Source organism: Phacochoerus africanus, chromosome 7, assembly GCF_016906955.1.
Source record: "Phacochoerus africanus isolate WHEZ1 chromosome 7, ROS_Pafr_v1, whole genome shotgun sequence".
NCBI classification, from domain to species: Eukaryota; Metazoa; Chordata; class Mammalia; order Artiodactyla; family Suidae; genus Phacochoerus; species Phacochoerus africanus.
The window spans coordinates 9,236,724-9,258,544 of record NC_062550.1 but is presented as its reverse complement, the minus strand read 5'-3'; the positions used below and the strand labels follow the sequence as shown (position 1 = coordinate 9,258,544).

Here is a 21,821-nt window from a genome sequence, read left to right as displayed (position 1 = left end):
TGCCTTCAGACACTCAGGAGGTCGGTCTGGATCTCTGTGGTCACCAGGCCCACACCTACTAGCCAGGGGGCAGACTACAGCATTTTACTGTTAGCAGGGACTACAAAGGCCTCATGTGGGTGCCTCAGCCCTACCAAGTCTTTGGAATAAAACACCAGCCCTTTTGTAGTTGATGAAGAATAAAGTTGTTAATCCAATCATCTCAAATGGCAAATCCTGACCCTTCTGTAACACAGGTAGCATTTGTGACGCCTCTAACTCATCCAGGACCACTCTTCGGCTTATTGGCCTCCCCAGCGCAAGATGAGGTAACAGGATTATGCCATGGCGCAGGAAAACAGGTTTGACTGGGGTCTTGGGACAGACCATAGAGCGAACGCGTGAGGGTTGTGTCATGAGTGGCCCTTGAGATTTGAGTTGTGCAGACAGGCCTGAGGGCATGAGCAGAGGCCCTGAGCGCTGCCCATTATGTGCCAGGTCCCTGGCACTGGTTTACTGGTGCCGCACAGGGATATCTCCTTTGTTAAAAGATGCAATGCAGGTGTTGAGTGAAATAAGGGGCGATGAAGCAAGCAGTTGCTGGGGGGTGAGCTCTTTGCCAGCGCAGGGAGCTGAGGGCTTGAGTAACTGGTCCACTTGATACCCTCTGCTATAGCGGTTTATCCCCAGACTTCTCCCTACTGACCTGTTCCTTTATTTTCTCAGCTGTGATGGGGCCCAGCCCTGGGCCAGGTGCCATGGTCAGGAGGAGAAGCGTGTATTGAGAGTCCACCTGGGGAGCCGGCCCTGGAGCTTCCACCTGCTCCCTGGAGGCACTAAATCAGGGGAGAGATTTGTGGGGAAGGGCCAGGACCTGCCCCCTGAACTGGCAAATTCTGGCTCTTCAGGGGACCCACCTTGTCCCAGACCAGCACGGGTACAAGGAACAAGTAAGTGTCTGATTCCCACGGAAGGGGATCGCCACGCTGGCAGTGGACAGGCTTAGTAGTGAAGTAGGTACCTTTTTCTGCCTTCTGCTCGAATGGCACTGAGACGCAGGAAAAGCCTTCTGCTTCATAATGGGACATCAGGGATGGCTCATAAAGCCACCTCCCTTCTCTCTCCTGTCAACCCTGGAGCCCAGAGTCAGGGCAACAGGGTCTGCCTCACCTCCCATCATGGCTGGGTTTTAGCTGAGAGGCTTGGGTTTCTAAAGCTTAGGAGTAAGTCTTTGGGGCATGGTTGTGGCTGAGAATTTGTTTTCCCAAGAGCAGAGTCCCTCTGCAAGGCCAGATAAAAACTGCACACTCCATTAACCCTGGGCATAATTTATTTTTTGCATAGGCATAAATTAGAATCTGGAGATTTAAAAAAATTAAGAACCAATAGTGCAGCATTTGTGACAGGAGAGCGCAAACAAAACCTGGTTGTCGCGGTCAGACGCTAGTGCTGGAGACCCCAGGATGGCCGGCACTCGGGCTCCGTCCTCTAGGAACCCACGCGGGGCACCCACCTGTGCAGCAGCCCTTCCTACCCCCTCCCCACCGGCCAGAGTGAACCATACAGTCAGAGCAGGTGCCCAAGGCCCTTGAGGCAGCCAGGTTACAAGTGACTGAAATCGCCCGGTGCCCCACAGAACGGGGCTAGAAATCAAGCCAGTAGCTTTTCAGTTAAAAAACAGACCTTGAAAAATAGATACATAATACAGCCGGGCCTGCTGTTCCAAAAGCCCCCGCCCTCCTTACCCAGCCCCCTATCCCTGACTGCCCCTAGAAAATGAGTCAGAATAGAAACAGACTTGAGCAAGGAGCTGAGAGTGTCCCAAGGGGGGTGGCTGAGAGCTAGGAGCCTCTTATATCTGGGGCTTGATGGGGGAGGTAGGGCCAACAGTGCAGACAGACCACCTCCTGCTGCGACACCCTGAATGTCACCACTACAAGAGGCCAGGACTGCTCCCCACACTGCTGGCTGACCTAGATGTTTATGGCCTTGAAGGATAGGTCTAGGCTCCCTGCACCCTGCGGAAAGGTGGCAAGCTTGCTCTGGGGCACAAGCAGGCCCAGCATCAGGAGAGAGAAAGCAACTACCCAGCCGAGGAGAATCCTACAGCACCCCAGAGGCTCACAGGAGCCAGACCTTCTGGAGCACAAGAGGCCCCATGACCCACTCTGACCCAGGACAAACAGTGTGTAGGAGCCTTTCAGGAACCCTGTGGGCCACCTTCCCCTAGACTGATGGCACTAGCTTTCTGGAGGAGCCCAGTGGCCCTCTCATCCTGTCTGGGGACGAGTCCCAGTTTGCACCCTGAGTACCCTCCTCCCAGGAGGCCTCCCTTCCCTGCCTCGGGAGGGGGACAGTTCAGCCGCCTCAGACCCTGGCCTTTTTCACCCACGGCTTTGGCACCTGCTTCATTTGTGCAGCTCCCTGGGTGCCAGCCCCTCTCCCAGGGGCAAGGGGCAGGCAGGTCTCAGCCGCCTTTGCTGGAACACACGCACTCACCCTTCTCTCCCTGCTTCAATTCCCCACAACATGCTACATATATACACCCTCCAGGAGGGAGGAGTAGACGCCCGGTCCTGGCAGACACAGAGCAAAGACTGAAAGGAGCCGCTGGAGCCCGCCGCCCGCCGCTCAGGAAAGCCTGCGTGTTCTTTCTCATCTCCTCTGGGCCTGGGGCTCTTTCTTGCTCCTGGAAGTCAGCGCGCGTCAAGCGTGTGGGGAAAGTGGCAGAGGTGCTGCTCACCTACCCCCAGAGAAGGGGGCACAGGCCAGAGGAGCTGGCCCCCCCGCTGCCTGGAGGCAGCACCGAGGAGGCCTAGTGGGCAGGTTCCCCGTGCACCCTGAAGCGGTAGATGCAGGTGTACTCGGGGTGGCCCCAGTTAGTCAGGATCCGCAGCTCCACCACCTGGTACGTGGCCATTTTGGGGTTCTGGGCAGAGAAAGAATGGGGAAGAGTTCTCAGACTCAGTGAGGAGACAGCCACAACCAGGGTCAGACGCCCCCACCCCCAGCACCTCTCAGGCTTCTGCAGGGAGGTGGACTTGAGAGCTCCTGGCCTCAGGCCCTGGAAGAGAGTTCCTAGGTGGTGAGCCAGGGGGCCCCAGAGGTCCTGTGGGGGCCCCAGAGGTCCTGCAGGGGCCACCACTGCATAAGGCTACACTAGGCCCAGCCCACAGCCGCACCAGCACGATTCATCCCAAACTGGGATAAATCCACAGGAGCTCTTCCTGACAGTGAACTACCTTCATAGAGGGTTTGATATATCTTGATGTTGAAAAAGAATTCCTTTACTCTCAAACGTAATTTCTCCTTTCTCAAGTTTCAGCCAGCCTCTGTCTTGTACGCTCATTATCAGCTGAGGGCTGAAATTCTTTAGCCTGGTGGCCAGGCCTGCCTCTGTCCCTTCTCCACCTCACCCGGTTCCTCACACGAGGACTCCCCTGGTGTGGCTCTCAAGCCACCTGCCACAGACTCACCTGGGCTGGAGCCTGGGAATCTATTATTTCGAACAAGGGCCTGAGAGACTGATGCCCCAGCAAGTTAAGGCAAGAGGCCCCTCTGTCGGTGCCCCAGCCATGCTGCGCTGCCTGAGGCCCAGCCGGGCCTTCCCGGCAGCCTTCCCCTACACTCCCCATCTGGAAGGGGCCCTCCCCTGAGCTGACATCTACCTGGCACCCCTCCCACACCACTTGGTCAGTTGTCTCTATTCTGGACCTTGAGCTGTGGGTAGGCAGGGTCATGGCTTCTCACTTAGAACCCCCAGTGATTGGCACGGACTGAGTACTCAGAAAACGTCTGCAGAATGGATGGGAAAGTAAGTACGGCACCTCTGCTAGCAGAACAGAATTCCACACCTGAAAATAAAACGTCTGAATGGGCTCCCCATCCTGGTCATAGGTGAACTGGCCGAGGAGTGTCCCCTCCTGCTGCAGGTCTTCCTGAAACCCCTGGAGAGAGGGAAGGATGGAGGGAAGAGCCTGCTCTTAGACACGGACCCCAGGGAGGAAGGCCTTCCCTCCCACTCGGCAGGGGGGAGAGGGCAGGTCCCGGCCTCCTCGAGGACTGCAAAGGGCCTGAGCTCTGGACACAGGGCTGCTGTGTGATTTGTGACAAGTCGCTTAATCCCTTAGGCCTCAGTTTCTTCCTCTGCAGCCTAAGATAACAGGTCAAAGTGCCACTTCCCACCCTGGTGCTCCTCTTCCATCTCTGCTCCCTTCCCAATCAATAAATGATCCCAACTTTATCCTCAATAGAGACCCACAGGGTCCTCCTACAGCCCCTCTACCCCAACCCCCACTGCCCCCAGGTGGGCTACTCACAAAGATGGCAAAGTCCTTGGGGGCACTGGAGATGGTGCTGTTGGGTGACAAGGATTTAGGCACATGCTCTAAGGTGACAGCAGTGGGGCGGATACGGGCAGAAAGGCGAACCACAGCAAAGCCCTGGGGCCCCTGGAAGGCCCAGCAGTTGCCTGGGTGCACATCTGGCTGGAAGGGAAGACAACTGGGTCAGCACATGGCAGGTGACAAGGAGCCCGCCCTCAGCACAGCTCTCCCTGACCTGGGGTGGGACAGTCACCCAGCTAGGTAGGGGATGTGGAGTGCTCAGGGACCCACTGTTGCCATCACTGGGTGCCTACCTGGAGAATGACTCGGGGAGACTGGGAGTGGTACCACAGGGGGATGCCAAAGAGGCTGAGGAGGGCTGTCTTGGTCTCGTAGGTCTCAGAACATCGGGTACTGATAACACTGGCCCCTGAGATAGGAAAGAAAAGGTGGTACCTGGGGCTGGAGACAGCAGGCAACAGAAACCCAACCAGCTCCACTCGCCAGCTAAGAGAACCTGAAGAGGGGCTGCTACCTATTGCCTGTCCCCTTCTCAAAGGACTGGTCCTTACGCCCGACCCAGACCATGGTGCAGCTGTAAGCAGCCTCCTCTCCGTGGCCAGGGATGTTGGTGCTCAGTACATCCCCACTTCCCTCAAGTGGTCACTCGCCTTTGTGGTGAGTCCTGGGTCAGGCGATTTCTGCGGACCTCAAGTCCTGCCTGCCTAGCACCACGACGGCCCCAGCAGGTCCAGGGGGCCTGCCAGTGAGGGGAAGGGGCCCGGCAAAGGAAAGGGGTGTGTGCACACCTCCAGACTCCAGAGCGTAGTCCACCATCCCGATGCGGTCCTCGCTGTAGCGCTTCAGAGCCTGCTTTACAATGCGGTGCACCTGCTAAAACAGGGACCCAGAGCAGCCGTGATGGGAAGCTGACTCATCCACACTCCTGCTGATGGGGGCCCGGGACCCTTGGACTGAGCCCTCCTATGCCTGCACCACACTGGTGTCCAGACATGTGCCACTTGCCCAGGTGTACCTCTGCCCTCCCACACCAGCCCCAAAGCAAACACTGGAGCCTCCCAAGTGTCACTTAGGTGCTGGAAACAGCCAGGAGCTGGCAGTGTGGGAATGTGCAGGTCTGCAGCTCCCAGGGAGAACAGTGTGTACGTGTTGGGTGGATCAGCCATTTGGGGTGGGAACATGCAATCCTCACCTCCTCTGTCACCCCAATCACGCCTTCCTTCTGCAGCGTCAGCCCCAGGCTGGCCACAGCCTCCCTCGCCGACTTGCCCTGCATCTCAGCCACGTGGGCGAGGATCTTGCTCTCCAGCTCCTGCAGCTGAGCTTGCATCTCCTCTCGCTGAAGGAGCCCAGTGCGCGTTCCCCCACCTCGAAGGAGGAACTGACTGACCCAGGCAGGGAACTGAGACTCCACCTAGGAACCCAAAAAAGGCTCAAGGGGACAGTGGAAGCTGCCCCACACAGCAGGGAGGGGATAGGGAGCGAGTACAGCCTGCGAGGGGAAGGCCAGCACGTGCCTCATCAGGCCACGAGGAGCAAAGAGCTATGAACAACCCCCCACGATAATGAGAAAGCAGGAAGAATTTCTGACAAAGCCAGCCTCTGGGCCGAGCCCAGAACACAGGGGGCTTGCGGAACTACCAAGCCACGGGGCAAGAGGCTCTTTGCCGTGCAGCCTCCTAGGACTGGGTCAGAGGCGGCATGTTCAGCAAGGGACTTGGACAGTTCCAACTCACGTCGTCCCGCACAGCCTGGAGCTGCTGGGGCAGCAGGCCGACTTGGTCCTCCACCGAGCTCTGCTTCAGCGTCAGGGCCGCCAGCTCCTGCCGCAGGGCAGCCAGCTGGCCCTCCAGCCGCCCCAGCTCCTTCATGGAGTTCTCCTGGAAGGACTCCTGGGTCATCCTACTCCCAAAGAGAGAAGAGTAAGCCTCGGCTGGCTCTGCAGTGAGTGGGGAGGCTATGCTGAGGAAAACCAGAGGAGCCCCTAGTTGGCACCTGACGTTTTAGTCAATGCCCGCCCCCACAAGTGAGTGCCAGGCCTGCACTTGGAGGTTCTGGCTCTAGACCACAGCTCCAGTGCCTATGAGACCTGGCTTGCCTATCCTTAGCCCACCCCCCCCTTTCTAAGCCAAGATCCCTAATTCACTCTGCCTCGCCTCTCACATCCTCCACAAATCCAGATGCCTGGGGCATGGGAAGGCAGCTGGCATGAGGTTGTATAGAAAAGATGGTATGTCTATAAATGAACCCATGAATCCCAATTCTCTTGCAGTGCCCACAACCCTGCACCACTCTAGTGCACCTCAAGGACAGGCTGTGAGCAGGTGGTCCTGAGCTAGGCTTCTGCCATCTCCCTCTGCTAGGAACACAATTGGAACTCTGCCCTGGGGCCCTGCTCCCTGGTCCCGTGTGGCAGTGAGAGAAGGGAGGGGAAGGGCAGGCTCAGGCCAGATGGCGGTGCCCCCCTTACCTTTGCCACTCAGACCTCAGCTGCTGGAGTCGAGCCTCAGACTCCTATAAGCAGGAAGAAGGGACCGGTATAAGAAACGTCAGGCTCTTCCAATCAGTCCTGAACAGGATCTGTTCTCCTTAGGGTCTCTGCTTAACCCCATCCTCGCCCCAGGGCCTCCGGCTGTTCCAGCAAACATCAAGGACCTCAAGGCACTTTCGCCCCTTATCTAAGGTGCCGAGGTGTTCACGTGTTCGCGCCTTCACTCGGCATGTTATACCCAGCACACCAGGCCTCCGGAAAGTGGCCCTTCCTGTCCCAGGCCAGCTCCCGGGTATCTCTGCAGAGCGTTCCAGCCCAAGTGGATTCAGTTCGAGCAGAAGTCATGAGACTACACACCCTTCTCCCCATTCTATGTCTAAGCACACCCTTCGGGGCCAAGGCGCCTCTCTCAGCCCAAGAACAGACAGATGACCTGGATCAGGGCCTCACCTGAGCCCCAAGTGCCCCCAAGCCCACCAACCTGGGAGGCCTGGACAATCTTCCTGAAGAGGTCTTCTGAGTCCTGTTGATGCTCTGTCCTCAGGGTGACTAGTTCTTCCTATCAGGCAGAGGACAGAGGCTGAGCGCTTTACTGAGTCCTGCTCAGAGGGCCACTTACAGCCACTAAGTGAGGGACAGGATTTCAAACCAGGCCTGTTTGATTTGCCAATTTCAGCTCCTGGCCTTCCTGCTACAGTGCTTCCTGGAAACATGCAAGGCTCTTGATCTTTGCACACCTTACAGTGTGGCCACAGCCATGTGGGCACTGTGCCAGGCACACTACCATCTCGTGTTCTCTCAACCAGGGGCAGCAAGGGTCTCCATGTTAAAGCGGAGGAGACAAAGGCCTAGAGAAGGTGAGTGACCGCCGAGGGGTGGAGCTGTCTGACCCAGGGACACGCTGCTGCCTCCCTCCTATGTGGGGGTGCAGGGCCTCACCGCCCCCCCATCGCCCAGGATGTCACCCACGCGGGCCCCTCAGCTCCTCTCCCTCACCTGGATCTGAGCAGCGGTGTCCCTGCGGAAGTCCTCCTTCAGTGCAGCCTCGCGGCGGCTCACCAGCCCCTCCAGGAGCGCCAGCGTGTCCTCCTGGCTCAGGCCACCGCTACCTCCCTGCCCCCCAGCTCCTTGCCGCAGCTCCAAACGTTCCAGCCGCAGGGCCTCCTTCTGCCAGTTGGAGGAAAACTCGGCAGCAAGAGCTTCCAGGCGCCGCTCCAGAGAGTGTACCCGGGACAGAATGCGCTGCTCAGCCTGGCAGGGAGGGAGGGAAAAGCCTCAAAGGTGAGGGACCTAGGACAACAGAGCTTCCTCAAGAGAAAGGGAAGAGAATCCCAGTACCACCCAAATGAAATTATAAAACATAGACTCAATTTAAAGGCAGGAACCTACTTGGTACAGAAGTTGGGCTTCTGATTTTTTTTCTCTGCTTTTTAGGCCACGTCTGCGGCATATGGAGGTTCCCAGGCTAGGGGTCGAATCAGAGCTGCAGCTGCTGGCCTACACCACAGCTCATGGCAATGCCAGATCCTTAACCCACAGTGCTGGGCCAGGGATCAGACCTGCATCCTCAAGCACACTAGTTGGGTTCGTAACCTCCTGAGCCACAATGAGGACTCCCGGGCTTCTGATTTTCAAAAATTCCATTTTTTGAGGCAGTATTTGCATGACTCATAAAGGAGACAAATAGCAAGAAGGCATCCTCCTGGAGTTCCCAATGTGGCGCAATGGAATCAGCAGTATCTTGGAAGCACTGGGACATGGGTTTGATCCCTGGCCCACCTCAGTGGGTTAAGGATCTAGCATTGCCACAGAGGCAGCTTGAATCCGATTCCTGGCCCAGAAACTCCATATGCCACAGGGCGGCCAAAAAAGGAAAAAAAAAAAGTGTCACCCTCCTGACCTTTGCCCCCATTCACTCAGTCCCTTCACCAGCAACCCTTCCCAAACCAGACAACTATTTTTATTAGTGTCTTTATGCAAATGAAAGCAAGTACAAAGATATGCTCATTCTTTACTTCCCCTATTTTACAGAAAAGATAGTCCTGAAACAGAATTTTATTTACTGTCTTTACTAATGATCAAAAAGGAATAGTTAAAGATGCCAGAACATGTCATTATTTTGTGAAATAATAAGATCATGGTGAGGAAAATAATATCCAAGAAAATAAATGGTTTAAAATGTGATACCAAATTAAATTCAGCAGGATGCAAAGTTCATATAACTATAATTAGGGAACAAAGAGTTCTGCATTTTTATCCTGGACTCTAAGACACACACACACCCTTCTCTCCCCCCCCGCCGCCCCCCCTTTCTGCACCCCCCACACCCCGTTGTTTGTGTGTCCATCACCCCTCACTGGGCTGCAGGCTTCTTGAGGGCACAGCCGAGATCTGCTCCAACTTTGGCCTCTGGCAGAGTGCAAAAACAGCCACTGTCCTGCCCCCTCCCTGTGCCTGCGCCCTCTGCAACGTGGCTTCGCAGGTGATCCCATGGAAAGGTAGAGTCTACTTCCCTCTTGAACCTGGCCTGGCTCTGGGATTTGCTTTGGCCAGTAGCACAGGGCAGAGGTGACAGTGTGCTGGTTTATGAGTCTAGGCCTCAGGGCCTGGCCTGATTCCACTCTCCTGGAACCCTGCCCGGCTGCCATGAGAACAAGCCCAGGCTTGCCTACTGGACAGCCTGCTCCTGCTGCTTCACAAGTCAACCGCAGACACGAAGGGGCCCAGCCAAGATCAGCCGACCTTGCTCAGACCAGAAGAGCCACCCAGAGGACCTACAGGTTCATCATCAGCTAATCCTACACTGGTACTTTTTTCCTTTTATGTTGCACCTGCAGCATGCAAAAATTCCCAGGCCAGGGATCAAACCTGAATTATAGCAGTGACGACACAGAATCCTTAATCTCTAGGCCACCAGAGAATTCCCATATGCTAGTACTTTTTTTTTTTTTTTTGCTGTTTAGGGCAGCACCCTCAGCATATGGAGGTTCCCAGGCTAGGGGTCTAATCGGAGCTGCTGCTAGCCTACACCACAGCCACAGAAACCCTGGATCCAGGTCGAGTCTGTGACCTATACCAGAGCTCATGGCAATGCCAGATCATTAACCCACTGAGCAAGGCCAGGGATTGAACCCACAACCTCACGGTTCCTAGTCAGACTCGTTTCTGCTGCGCCACAACAGAACTCCTGCTGGTACATTTAAGGCAGTGATTTTGGGGGCGGCTTATCTGTAGTAACTGACTAGGCTAATACCCGACTCACAGACCCAGTAAACATAAAATTGTATTACACAGGATCAAAGAAGACAAGACAATCCCATTTCTCTCCTTCTGTTGTGCTTCTTAGAATGACAACTACCTTGTGGACAGTTCTGAGTCATATTTAAGTGCATGAGTCATATTTAAGTGCAGGCCAAACCATCCTCCCAACACCTGCGTCCCAAACAGTAGAAAAAGGAGCACCCTGGGCAACAAGGCAGCGCCTCTCCGCCTCATGTGCGAGGAGGAAGGGCAGGGACTTCAAGGGCAAATACAGGCTGAGGTGGAGCCTGCGGCCCTGGCTAAGATGCTCACCTGGAAATGTGGGGATGAGTCTCTGGATGCCCACACCTCATGCTGCCCGCCGCTGCCCTTCGAGGCCCACCAGGAAACCACGGCGGGGTGGAACATCTGCAGCCCATAGGGGTAGAAATACCACGCTCCTGCACACAGGGAAAAGGGCGGTTACCTGGGCCAGGGCCCCAGCGAGCAGGCATGCCAGCCAGGACCGCAGCTCATCCATGCGGCCCATCAGCAGAAGGAGCCTTGTTCCTGCCAGAAGGCGGGAGGAACAGAGGTTCCCTCGACTCTCCGAGGCAGCAAGCTCCACCTAACGGTCCCAGAGTACAGGCATTCTCACATCCACCCAGGGGCCCTGGTGGTGGCTCTCAGTCCAGACTGTCCATCAGAATCACCCAGGGAGCTTTTGTTTGTGTGTGTGTGTGTGTCCTTTAAGGGCCACACCTGTGGCATATGGATCTTCCCAGGCTAGGGGTCGAACTGGAGCTACACCTACCAGCCTATGCCACAGCCACGCCAGATCCTTAACCCACTGAGCGAGGCCAGGGATCGAACCTGCGTCCTCATGGATGCTAGTCAGATTTGTTTCAACTGAGCCATGATGGGAACTCCCCAGGGAGCTTTTAAAACAGTGTCTGGCCCCACCCTGCAAAGGGTGGGTCTGCAGGATCCCTCCATAGAGGAGTTTTTTTGGGGGGGAGCTTTTATTTATTTTTCTTTTTAGGCCCACCCCTGCGGCATATGGAAGTTCCCGGGCTAGGGACTGAATTGGAGCTGTAGCTGCTGGCCTACACCACTGCCACAGCAACGCCAGACTGAGCCATATCTGTGACCTACACCACAGTTTGGGCAACACCAGATCCTTAACCCACTGAGCGAGGCCAGGGATCAAACCTGCATCCTCATGGAGATGACGCTGGGTCTTTAACCCACTGAGCCACAATGAGAGCTCCATACAGGAGGTTTTTTGGGGTTTTTTGTTTGTTTGTTTTTTCTCCATTCTACTTTTTAGGGCCACATCTGTGGAATTGGAAGTTCCCAGGATAGGGATCAAATCAGACCCCTTGCCACAGCCATGGCAGTAAAGAATCTGAACTGCATCTGCAACATACGCTGCAGCTCACGCCAATGCTGGATCCCTAATCAACTGAGTGAGGCCAGGGATTGAACCCGCATCCTCATGGAGACTAGTCAGGTTCATTACCACTGAGCCATGATGGGAACTCCACCACGGAGGCATTTGAAAGCTCCCATGGAGGATATCCCTGATGGCTCAGCAGGTTAAGGATCTGGCGTGGTCACTGCAGTGGCTTGGGTTCCATCTCTGGCCAGGAAACTTCTGCATGTTGTGGGTGTAGCAAAAAAACAAAAAAAACAAAAAACAAAAAACAAAAACAAAAAAAACCTCCCCAGGTAATTCTAATGGGCTGTCACGGTTAGAATCACTGAAACAGAATCTACCTGCTAAGAGAGGCTTCCTCGGCCCTGGCCCAGAGCACAAGGCTGCAGGCACACACAGAGATATCTGCATCTTGCTTTAGGGGCCACCTGCCTGTTTGTGATGCACTCACTCCTGACCTATGCACGTGCATATGTGCACTTGTGTGTGTGTCCATGTGGGGGTGATGGCGCCTGAAAAAAGCCATAGTAGCTGAGGGGTCTCTGCCACACTTGCCACTCAACTGTCAGCCTCGAGCAGATGCCATGGGAAGCGTATGACCACCAGGCTTTAAGTCAGACCCTTGGGACAGCCTTAGCTTACTGCACCGCCTGAACTGGTTACCCCATCCCCTCTGCCTGTCAGACCTTCCGCGTGCATCACCTCAGCTCGCCAGCACGACCTCGCCGTCCCCAACCCCACAGCAGGATGGTGAAACAAACCAAAGTGACATGTGCCTCCTGAGTGAAAACACTCTAAAATTACAAAGGGTGGTTATTATTTTAAGGGTGATGCCCAGTTTCCACTGGATATGAGCAAGTTGTCCTTGTAGCAGGAACCAAAAAGGAATTCGATGCTTGGAAGAATGTTCTAGCTTGGCATAAACTGAAGAAACAACCTGAGTAGATTGTAACCATTTTTTAAGAGTAACCACTCTTAAAAAATAAAGCATGGTCTTTAATCATAAAATTGGTAAAAACTGATCCTGGGGGCCATAGAGGCAACTCAGATAAAATTGTGAAACTCGTATGAAATTGTCAAATCAAAAGCTGAACACAAAACATTTGAATCTAACAATTCCAACTTTGTCAAAAGCGTGCAAGTTCAATGTTGGGGATCTGAGCAAGGTAGAGCCTCCTGCAGCTAACAGGTATCAGTGCAAAAAGGGGCTCTTACTCTGCTTTCCTACTGCCTTGTTTTGATCTTAAAGACTGCTGAGGATGGAGCTTGATGTAACAGTTAATTCACTCACGCAAACTACATCCGGATCTGGAATGGAGGGAAAATGCCCACTAATAGTAACAGTGTCAGAGTCTCTGCTTTTTATGCTGATGCTCCTGGAAGGCACGTTCCAGCCTCATGTCAGGCCAGGCAGCCCAGCACAGCAATCCAGAGCAAAGACCCCATTGGCGGGTCAGAGCGTTTCCCTTCCCACCCACTGGACTCCAGAGAACACAGCAGCAGAGGACCCAGGAGAGCCACGCAGGATGCTGCCCAGCCTCGGGCCGACGCTCTCATCCTGCTTCCTTCCCTTGTTTGTCGCCTTCACATTTCTTTCCTTCTTTTTTGGGGGGTGGGGGTCGCGCCCACAGCATTTGGAAATTCCTAGGCCAGGGATCCAGCCTGCACCACAGCAGCGTCTGGAGCTGCTGCGGTGACAATGCTGGATCCCTAACCCACCGCAACAGAGAAACTCCCAGGTTTCACGTTTCTGCTCAGCACCAGCCTCAGCCCATACTCTGCCCCAATGGCTCGCCAGCCCCGTGGCCACAAGCTCTCGTCCTACCCCTCCCTGGTGACGGCGGGTGAGCTCACCATAGGTCAGGCCGGTCAGAAGCAGCAGCAGCAAAAGGAACCACAGGAATGTCTTGGGGGATGAGATGCGCCTGGACCACGGGACAGGGAGAAGGGAGGCGGAGGCGTTAGGAGGGCTCCAGGGCCTCTGGATGGACCCAGGGAGTCCCTCGAGATGTTTCTCCTGAGTGCTGAACTGGACGTGGAGGGGACACCCTCCAGCCTCTCATTTTGCCAGGGCCAGACTAGAGCTTTACCTGCAGGGCTTGGAGTGATGGGGATAATCCTGACCCTGTGAATTTCTTGATGTTATTAAAAATAAATACCAAGGTCTCTCTGAATATCCTCAACTTCCATACACAGAGGTCTTTAAAGCAAGCAAATATAGAAAAGAACAAAAAACCTCCTGAAACAATATTTTTAGAAAAACAAGAAGCCTTAGTACAACTATAAATGTAATAAATTGAGTAATAAAAAAAAATTTAAAAAAACAAAACCCAGCAGTCAACTTTCTCCATAGTGGGGGCTGGAGTGTGGCTCTAGGGAACACAGTGTATCCTGTTTTGTGTCCCTCTTCTATATGTTAACACAGGTGTATCTTCTTTGGGGGTGTTTTCAAATGTTGTTCCTTTTAATGTAACATTTCATTAGTTTCTGAATCTAAGTTCATGAATGCCATTGGTCATACCGTTATTGCTGTATATGGAATTGAAGAATACAAGTTACGTTCGTAAAAAAACAAACAACAAGGAGCCTTTTTGGGTGAGACTACGTGCCCTGCCCTCTTCTTAGCGGAGGTGGCTGCCTTCTCCAACCAGGATTATGGCCCGAGGGACCCAGACTTCCCGGCTGCCCAAGGGCCAGTTCCTACATCCTGCCTCTGCTGGGTTGGGGGCATGGGCAACAAACCACCTCCGCCTCAGGCAGTGCCCATCCGACGCTCTCGAACACCAAGTGGCAAACACTGAGGGTCTGGATCCCCGCAGGGCCCAGAAGGAAGCGGAAGGTTCTGGGAAACACCGCATGTGGGCTGGAGCCTAAAGCCCGGCCAGCTCGAGTGTGGTGGGCTCGTCTGGAACTCCCAAGTGGCTGGGCTGGCGTTTAGCAGGAAGGGCCCAGGAAGAAACAAGGGCCCGTGTTCCAGAATCAAGGAACAAAGGAGCGAAACCTGGCCCAGTCCCGCCCTCTGTCAGGCAGGCACGGGGGCCCACGTCAGGCTAATAAAAGCTCCAAGTAAACCGGGAAAAATGCCTTTGGAGAAACAACCACCCACGTACAGGTTGAGACGCTTTGCGGCCCCTCCCGATTTCTCGTCAGTCTCGCTCACCTGGTTAAGACGAAGACGTCGAGGAGGGAGGCAGCTGTGGTCAGGCGGTACCAGGTGGTGCCGATCCACCAGTACAGGAGTCCGAAGAGCCGGCCTGGAAGAGGTCCCGTTGAGCCTAGTGGCACCTGAGCCGCCGCCTCCTGCCCCTACCCCAACCCTGGCTGCCAGGGTACCTCCGTCCTGTCCTTTGCTACTGGGTTCCTATAATCCCACTGCCCTGCTGCCAACACCTCCCACCCCTTCTAGCTTCTGAGCGAGAATGCTCCCATGGGTCCTGGCTCTCAGGGATTATTCTGTTGGTTTTGTTTGGTCTTTGGCCACATTGGTGGTACGTGGAAGTTTTGAGGCCAGGGATCAAACCCCTGCTGCAACGACAACACCGGATCCTTAATCCTCTGCTCCACAAGGGAACTCCTCTCAGTATTATTCTGGTTTTTGTTGTTTTCTTTTTACAGCTGCACCCACGGCATATAGAGGTTCCCAGACTAGGGGTCAAATTGGAGCTGTAGCTGCCGGCCTACACCACAGCCATAGCAATGCCAGATCTGAGCCGCATCCGTGACCTACACCACAGCTTGTGGCAACGCCAGATCCTTAACCCACTGAGCGAGGCCAGGGATCAAACCTGCATCCTCATGGATGCTAGTCAGGTTCTTAATCTACTGACCCATAAGGGGAACTCCGACAATGATCATTCTGGAATGAGCTTTCCCTGGTGGTCCTACCATCTTTTGTAATGAGCTGAATGCCCAACCGCAGAGAGATGAGTGAAAGTGACTGCCAGAGAGTGGAAACAATTGTGCACAGAGCAGCCAGCACCCACCTGGAGAAGTGACCACCATCCAGAACAAAGAGCCCACCCGAGAGACAGCATTCCTTAGTCGTGAACCTGAACCCCGCTGGTCTGTCTGGGAGTAACCTGCAGGGGTGGGGAAAGGAAACCAGCTCAGTTTGTCCTCACTGCCTTTTTTTTTTTTTGCCTTTTAGGGCCACACCCACGGCATATGGAGGTTCCCAAGCTAGGGGTCAAATTGGAGCTGCAGTTGCCGGCCAACACCACAGCCACAGCCACACCAGATCTGAGCCTTGTCTTCAACCTACACCACAGCTCCATGGCAATGCTGGATCCTTAACCCACTGAGTGAGGCCAAGGATCGAACCTCAGTCCTCATGGTTACCAGTCGGGGTCGTTACTGCTGAGCCGCAATGGGAACTCCTACGTTCATTCCTAAGAACTCTGGGACACGGAGACTGTTGCTTGTCTGGCTCTAGACTGTGCGCTGAGACTGCGTGTCATTTTCCTTGAGTGACACAGGCTGGCAGCTAGCAGGTCAGTAAACGCTGGCAGAATGAAATGCTCGGTTTCTGAGTTTTACTTCCCTTGAACTCTGCTCTCCCTCTCCCCCTCGGCAATCCCTCCAACCACTGCTCAGAACTGGCCCACGGGACCCAGCTCCTCCTGTGTCAAGCCCCAGGTTAAAACTCTTGCTGGAAACAAGCTCAACAGGGGGACTGGCCACAGGCTGTTCAAGGCCTTGTGAGGCCGGGCCATCGCAGCCCCGAGCACTGAGGGCCACCCAGGCCTGGGTTCAAAGTACCACGGTGGCAAGCTATTGGGGCGCCCTCCCCAGCCCCACATTACCTCCCCAGCAGCCCGGGAACCTGGGGGAGCCCCTCCCCGAGGCTGGGGAGGGCGGGCGTTGCCTACCTACGTAGTCATCCTCGGAAGAGTAGCCCGAGGAGGAGCCGAGGAAGTCCTCGGAGGCCTTGCCCTCTGCCAGCCCATTGATCTTGCTGCTCTCGCTGCCCCCGGTGCCCCTCCTCCTCCTCACCCGCAGGTCCTCGCCTGAGGGGGGAAGAACACAGGGCAGGGGTCCCCTGAGGCAGGGGTGCTCCGGGGAGGGGGGTCCCAGAGGGGACTGCTGGGGACACCCTGAGGAGCATCTCTGACAGGTGGGTGGAATCTCTTAGCCCCTCCCGAGCTCTCTGGGTCCGAGGGAGGCTGAGCTGGGACCCGTTCCTCGGCTACTTCAGCGTCTAAAAGGGCCTGTGGGTTCAGACATTGGGCTGCTCGTCCAAGGGTTTCTGAAGATGGGGAGCCCCTCTTCTAGCCCAGCAGCGGGTAGGAACCCCCACGCCCGAGTTTGGACCAGAGGAAGCAAAGGTTAGGGACGCTCCCTCCAGTAGGGGTCGCCACGCAGCTGGTCGTCGAGGATGGAGCTCCTGGCTTCTAGCTCAGCAGCAGGTAGGAACCCCCACCCCACCCCACCCCCCGCCGCCCGAGTTTGGACCAGAGGAAGCAAAGGCCCAGGAGAAAGGTTAGGGACACTCACTCCAGTAGGGGTCGCCACGCAGCTGGTCGTCGAGGATGGAGCCCCTGGTGAGGGAGGCGGCGAGGGAGGCGGCCCTGGGGCTGCCGATGTAGGACTCCCTGACCACAGACTCGCTGTAGTAGGTGTGCGCGTCGGAGGAGGGGCCCAGCTGCGGCGCTGGGGACAGACGCTTCACGTTGCTGGACTTCCTCTTCAAGGTCCTGTGGGCGGCCAGCCAGGAGGGAGAGGGGAGCAGGCAGGTGAGCCCCCTCAGCCCCAGCCGGCCACGGGCTCTGCCCTCCTGCTGTGCGGGCGGGGGGGGGGGGGGGTCACCTTGTTGCTAGGCAACCAACAACAGACGGAGCAGAGCCGCCACTGTCTGTGCGCCCGTGAGCTCTACATCTCCCAAGCAGTTAGGGGAGCTCATCAGTGATAGAGCCAGGATTCAAACCCAGGTCTAACTTCAAAACCACAGTGGGGTTTCATGCTTCCTAAAGAATTAGTAATTTCCACAACCCACGGAAAGCCCAGACTCGGCCAACCTGGCCTCCCAGAGCCAGTCAATGCCTTGGGGGCTGTCATCCCGGCCTCAGGTCGGCCACTGGGGGCAGGATGAGGCGGGCGCCTGCCTTAGCGCATTTTCTGCTGCCCTGGGACTTGGTCCTCTCCTCGGCTGCTTCGCTGGCCCTGCTGGGGCCCTACTGACGCTGGGGATGCGCGCAGGGCCTGGGGAGGATGGCCAGACTGGCACACCCGCCTTGAGCAGAGGGGGTATCTGTGAACCCCGCTCTCGGTTTCGGGGTTTCCAGCCTAGCTTACTCTTGAAGCTGCCTCTCCCCACTTCCTGTTCTCTGAACCAGAGAAGCCGCGCTGGGCCCTGGCATCCTCACAGGCGGGAGTGTCCCCCTTGATGAGACACGGGCATCTGATCCTCTGCCCACAGGGGTCACAACCAGAAGAGGCTGCGTGGTAAACCGCCCAAGCTGTCCGCTCTGAGGGTCAGTGTGATCCACGGAGAAGGGGTGGCCATGCCCTACCTGAGAGGGCTGTCTTTAAACAGGGTGCTCTGACTCCCCATCACCGAGCTCCCTCCACTGCTGCTGCTGCCGTCGTCATCACCCTGGGAGAAGCGCGTCAGGCGCTGGCTTCTTCGAGACATGATGAGGTGGGAGGGTGTCCCTTCCCCTGAAGAGAGTCTGGGGAGAGAAAGGAGGCCCCCGGAGGCTTGGGGCTGTTCTCAGCCCCTCCCAAGGGGAGGAGACAAGACACTGCCTCCCAGGGAACAGACCAGCCCTGTGCATTCAACCAGACTGCTGGAGATGCGGCCAAGGTGGGGCATTTATTAAACATCCCAGCCCCGCCCGCCCTGCTGCTGTCCACATTCAGCCTCAGGCTCACTTAGTGGCCTGGCAGCCTCTTTCATGGCACTTCCCATAGCATTTCCCTTTTTTTTTTTTTTTTTTAAAGGGCCGCACCTGCATATACAGAAGTTTCCAAGCTAGGAGGTGAATCAGTGCTGCAGCTTCCGGCCTACGTATGCCACAGTCACAAAAACACGTGATCCAAGGCTGTGTCTGCAACCTATGCCACAGCTTGCAGCAATGATGGATCCTTAACCCACTGAGTTAAGTTAACCCGTATCCTCATGGATACTAGTCAGGTTCTTTACTGTTGAGCCACAATGGGAACTCCTCCACAGGATTTTCTAATTTTCAGTTAACTGGGTGCCGAGCTCTGTGGGAGCCAGAATTCAGAATTCTGCAACCTCTGACATGAGGCAGAGCCTGTGGCACCTGATAGGCAGGCCACAGGTGCTAAATGCATGTCTTTCGTCAGTGCTGCCCTGCACAGGCGCTCCAGTCCAGCCACCCCACCACACTGCCCTCTCCCTAGAGCTGTGCCTGTTTTTTGTTTTTTTTTTTTTCCCTAGCCGTTTCCCTTAGATGGGACTCACGTTCCTTTCCTGGCAGCTGTATTTACTGATTCAGGGCCCCAGTCAAACTGACTCCAGAGCTTTCCTCTGTATGCGTATCCTATTAGCCATCATTGGGCTGTAACATCAGTGCCTCCTGCGATGACAGTGAGCATGGTGTTAAATGCCTGCCAGGTGCTGGCTGTGCACACATTCCTTGCTGATCCTCAGGATCAAGGGAGGAACCTGGGGCACGGAGACGACCAGTAACCTGCCCACACCCTTCCAGCCGGTAAGCGACAGAGCTGGGCTTTGAGCTCAGATCTGACAAGTCGCAGGGTCTGGGTTTTTCCACTCCACCAGAAAGCTTCCGAGTTGTTTCAGGAACGTGCTATTGTGCCGCAGCTAGAGTCTTTTGTAGCCTCCAGTATGTTCAGTACAGACTGTGGACAGACTGTCTACAGAGCTGTTACGTGACAATTATTTGCTAACGGAACAGACAGGTGGAGCTCCAGTAGGGATTACCCTCACTCCCTACCAGCCGCACCAGTCAGCACCTGAGGGGGAAACCAAGGCTCTGGAATTACTAAGAACTCAGAGGAGGCCAAAGTGAAAGGACCTGGCAAAAGGCAGCATTCTACAACACAAGGCGGGTTAACAAACCTTTCAGCTCTAGAAACCCACATTCAAAACCTCAGATCACCAACAGGATGGATCTGAACGTGCTGCCTTTGCCAGCCCTTCTTACAAAGTCACTGTAATACTTTGGCGCATTTAAGAGTCCCTAGTCCTTGTAACTGGTTATCACTTCTAATATTCCTGGTTGATACTTAAAGTACTAGTCCCCAGGGTTGTTATAGTGGCCACTCTAACACATCCAACTCAAGACTATGGAAACCAGCCGATCTGGTTAGTCCAGCTGGAGAACTCTGCCAAGTCCTCTTCTGAAAAACAAGCAGCCTCATGTCTTGGTCTTATTGGTGACTTCGCAGGTGGGATCCCCAGCTGACATCTTTCCCTGGTTTTAGCCAATGCTGCTAAAGGGAACAATCCGTAGTAGCCAGAGCAGGAAGCTGGCTGGGTCCCTCTCTATCCTCCGTTCCTTATAAGGTAATTTCACCCCCACTACTGCCCTCCCCAACTGAAAGCTCCAGATACCCACACAAGCTCCTCCTCTTAACCCTGCCCTGCAGAAATTGACCAAGGTTTCACCCTGGGACAGAAACAAGCAATGTGTTTAAGGTGCGCGCGCACGCGCGCGCAAACACAAACACACACACACACAAAAGATCTCAAGCTGCTGCTGGCAAGAATACAAATAAATATTCAGGCGGAGGTGTGGTTGGGGGGGGGGAGTTGAAAACCCTCAGTAGACAGGACCCGCCTCCACCCTAGCGAAGGGGCCTTTTTGTCTCCCCCGGAGGGTTCTGCTGTCACAAAACAGTTTACCACCGAGTCTGGGTTTCACAAGAGTAAAAAGGTCAAGGCTCCATCCTCCAAAAGAAAACAAAACAAGAAGTGAGCCTCTAGGAGCTCAATCTTTTGCATAACAGAACGGACTCCCCCTCCACACATGATCAGTTAAGAAACCCTCACATAAAACATCCCTCTTCACTTCTGAGCTGAACCACATCCTTTTCTCAGCGCCGCCTTTCCTTGGCCCCATCGCAAACTCATACCGCAGTATCCATCCAGTCTTCAGGCTTAACCTAGATCTTGGGCATCCTCCGCGGGACGTTTTCACACTCGTGGGACCTGTAAAACGCTCCAGGTGCTGACTCCCTTCTCCCTTCCTTCCCTACTGGCTGACCCTGCGGAGGTTTGTTTTTTGGGTTTTTTTTAACCAAGCGCGCGCCTGCCCTGCCTCTCTGCTCTAAGTCACACTCCCGCCCCCTTTTTGTTTGGTTTCTTTCTTTCTTTTTTTTTTTTTTTTTTTTTTTAAGAACTAAGCAAAATGGGCCTTCCTCCTATTCCCAGAGTTCTGACGGGCGGCGGCAGAAGCAGAGAACTGCTGGTCCCTGGAAACTGCCTGACTAGCAAGAAAACGCAGGCACTGCCCTGGGCCGGTTTGGGGCAGCCTCCTCCCGGGGAGGCGCCGCCCGGGGGAGTCCCGCCTGGAAGACGTCCGCCCTCCGGACTGACCAGTGGGGCGGCCAGTCTCGGGGGCGGGGGCCGGGCGGCGGAGATGAGTCAGAGCAGCCTTGGCACAGCGCTGGCCCTTCCCGACCGGCCCAGGGGCGTGCGCCGGGCGGGGCTGGAGCCTGGCCCAGCTTGGCCTGGAGAGGAAGAACCAGGCCTGGGCAGCTCGGCACTGGCCGGCGCGGTCCGATGATGACCCCGGGGTCAGGCCGGGCCCGGGCCGCGCGAGGAGGCGGCTGAGGCTGGCCTACCGCCCTCGCCCCGCGCGTCCGCCCGCCAGAGGCCCACGGCCGGCTGTTACCTGCTGCCGCCGCTGCTCGGTGCACAGCCGGGGGCGTCCGAGGCCCGCCGCGCCTCCTGGGCGCGCCCCCTTACTGCGTTGGGATCCGGGGAGCGGCGGTCGGCGCCGGAGCCCGGGGCGCGCGGTGAGGAGCCTCGGGGCGGGACGAGGTGAGCGAACGGACAATGCGGCCCGCGCAGAACCGCGCTGCGCGAGTGGGACCCGGCGGCGCGCGCGTGGCCGAGTGTGTATATGTGCGCCTGTCGGTCAACGCTGACAGTCCGCAGCTCATTGGCCAGGCCCCTCTCGCGTCACCGCCCATTGCCGACGCCCATTGGGCGGTTTGAACACAAAGGCCCCGGCTCGCCCCGCCCGTCGCGTGGGCCCCGCGGGCGGGGCGCGGCCAAACAGGAGTCCGCGCGTGGGAGGCGCGGCCCGGGGGCACCTGGCAGCTGGCGATCTCCCGCCTGACCGCGCACTTGACTCCGGGTCTGGTGACTCCAAACACCTGAGCCCTCTCCTAA

General features: G+C 55.9%; 1 protein-coding gene across 3 annotated transcripts; it reads right to left on the bottom strand.

Moving 5' to 3' along the window:
* Positions 1 to 169: 169 nt before the first annotated feature.
* SUN2 (Sad1 and UNC84 domain containing 2) lies at positions 170 to 21,545 on the bottom strand. Of its 3 annotated transcripts, none has more exons than XM_047786231.1 (18): positions 21,319 to 21,545; positions 18,004 to 18,162; positions 16,988 to 17,187; positions 16,363 to 16,500; positions 15,478 to 15,573; positions 14,655 to 14,748; positions 13,349 to 13,419; positions 10,390 to 10,517; positions 7,813 to 8,067; positions 7,298 to 7,375; positions 6,796 to 6,839; positions 6,062 to 6,227; positions 5,518 to 5,739; positions 5,114 to 5,198; positions 4,619 to 4,734; positions 4,299 to 4,466; positions 3,834 to 3,926; positions 170 to 2,908 (listed from the first exon to the last, which is right to left on the bottom strand). In XM_047786231.1, the coding sequence occupies exons 2-18, from the start codon at positions 18,123 to 18,125 to the stop codon at positions 2,795 to 2,797; spliced, it is 2,190 nt and encodes a 729-aa protein (XP_047642187.1). In that variant the 5' UTR covers positions 18,126 to 18,162; positions 21,319 to 21,545; the 3' UTR covers positions 170 to 2,794. The 3 variants fall into 3 exon arrangements, with proteins under 3 accessions (XP_047642187.1, XP_047642186.1, XP_047642185.1); XM_047786230.1 differs by lacking the exon at positions 21,319 to 21,545 and adding an exon at positions 20,558 to 20,773 and having other exon boundaries at positions 5,114 to 5,195; XM_047786229.1 differs by lacking the exon at positions 21,319 to 21,545 and adding an exon at positions 20,558 to 20,771.
* Between the last annotated feature and the right edge of the window lie 276 nt (positions 21,546 to 21,821).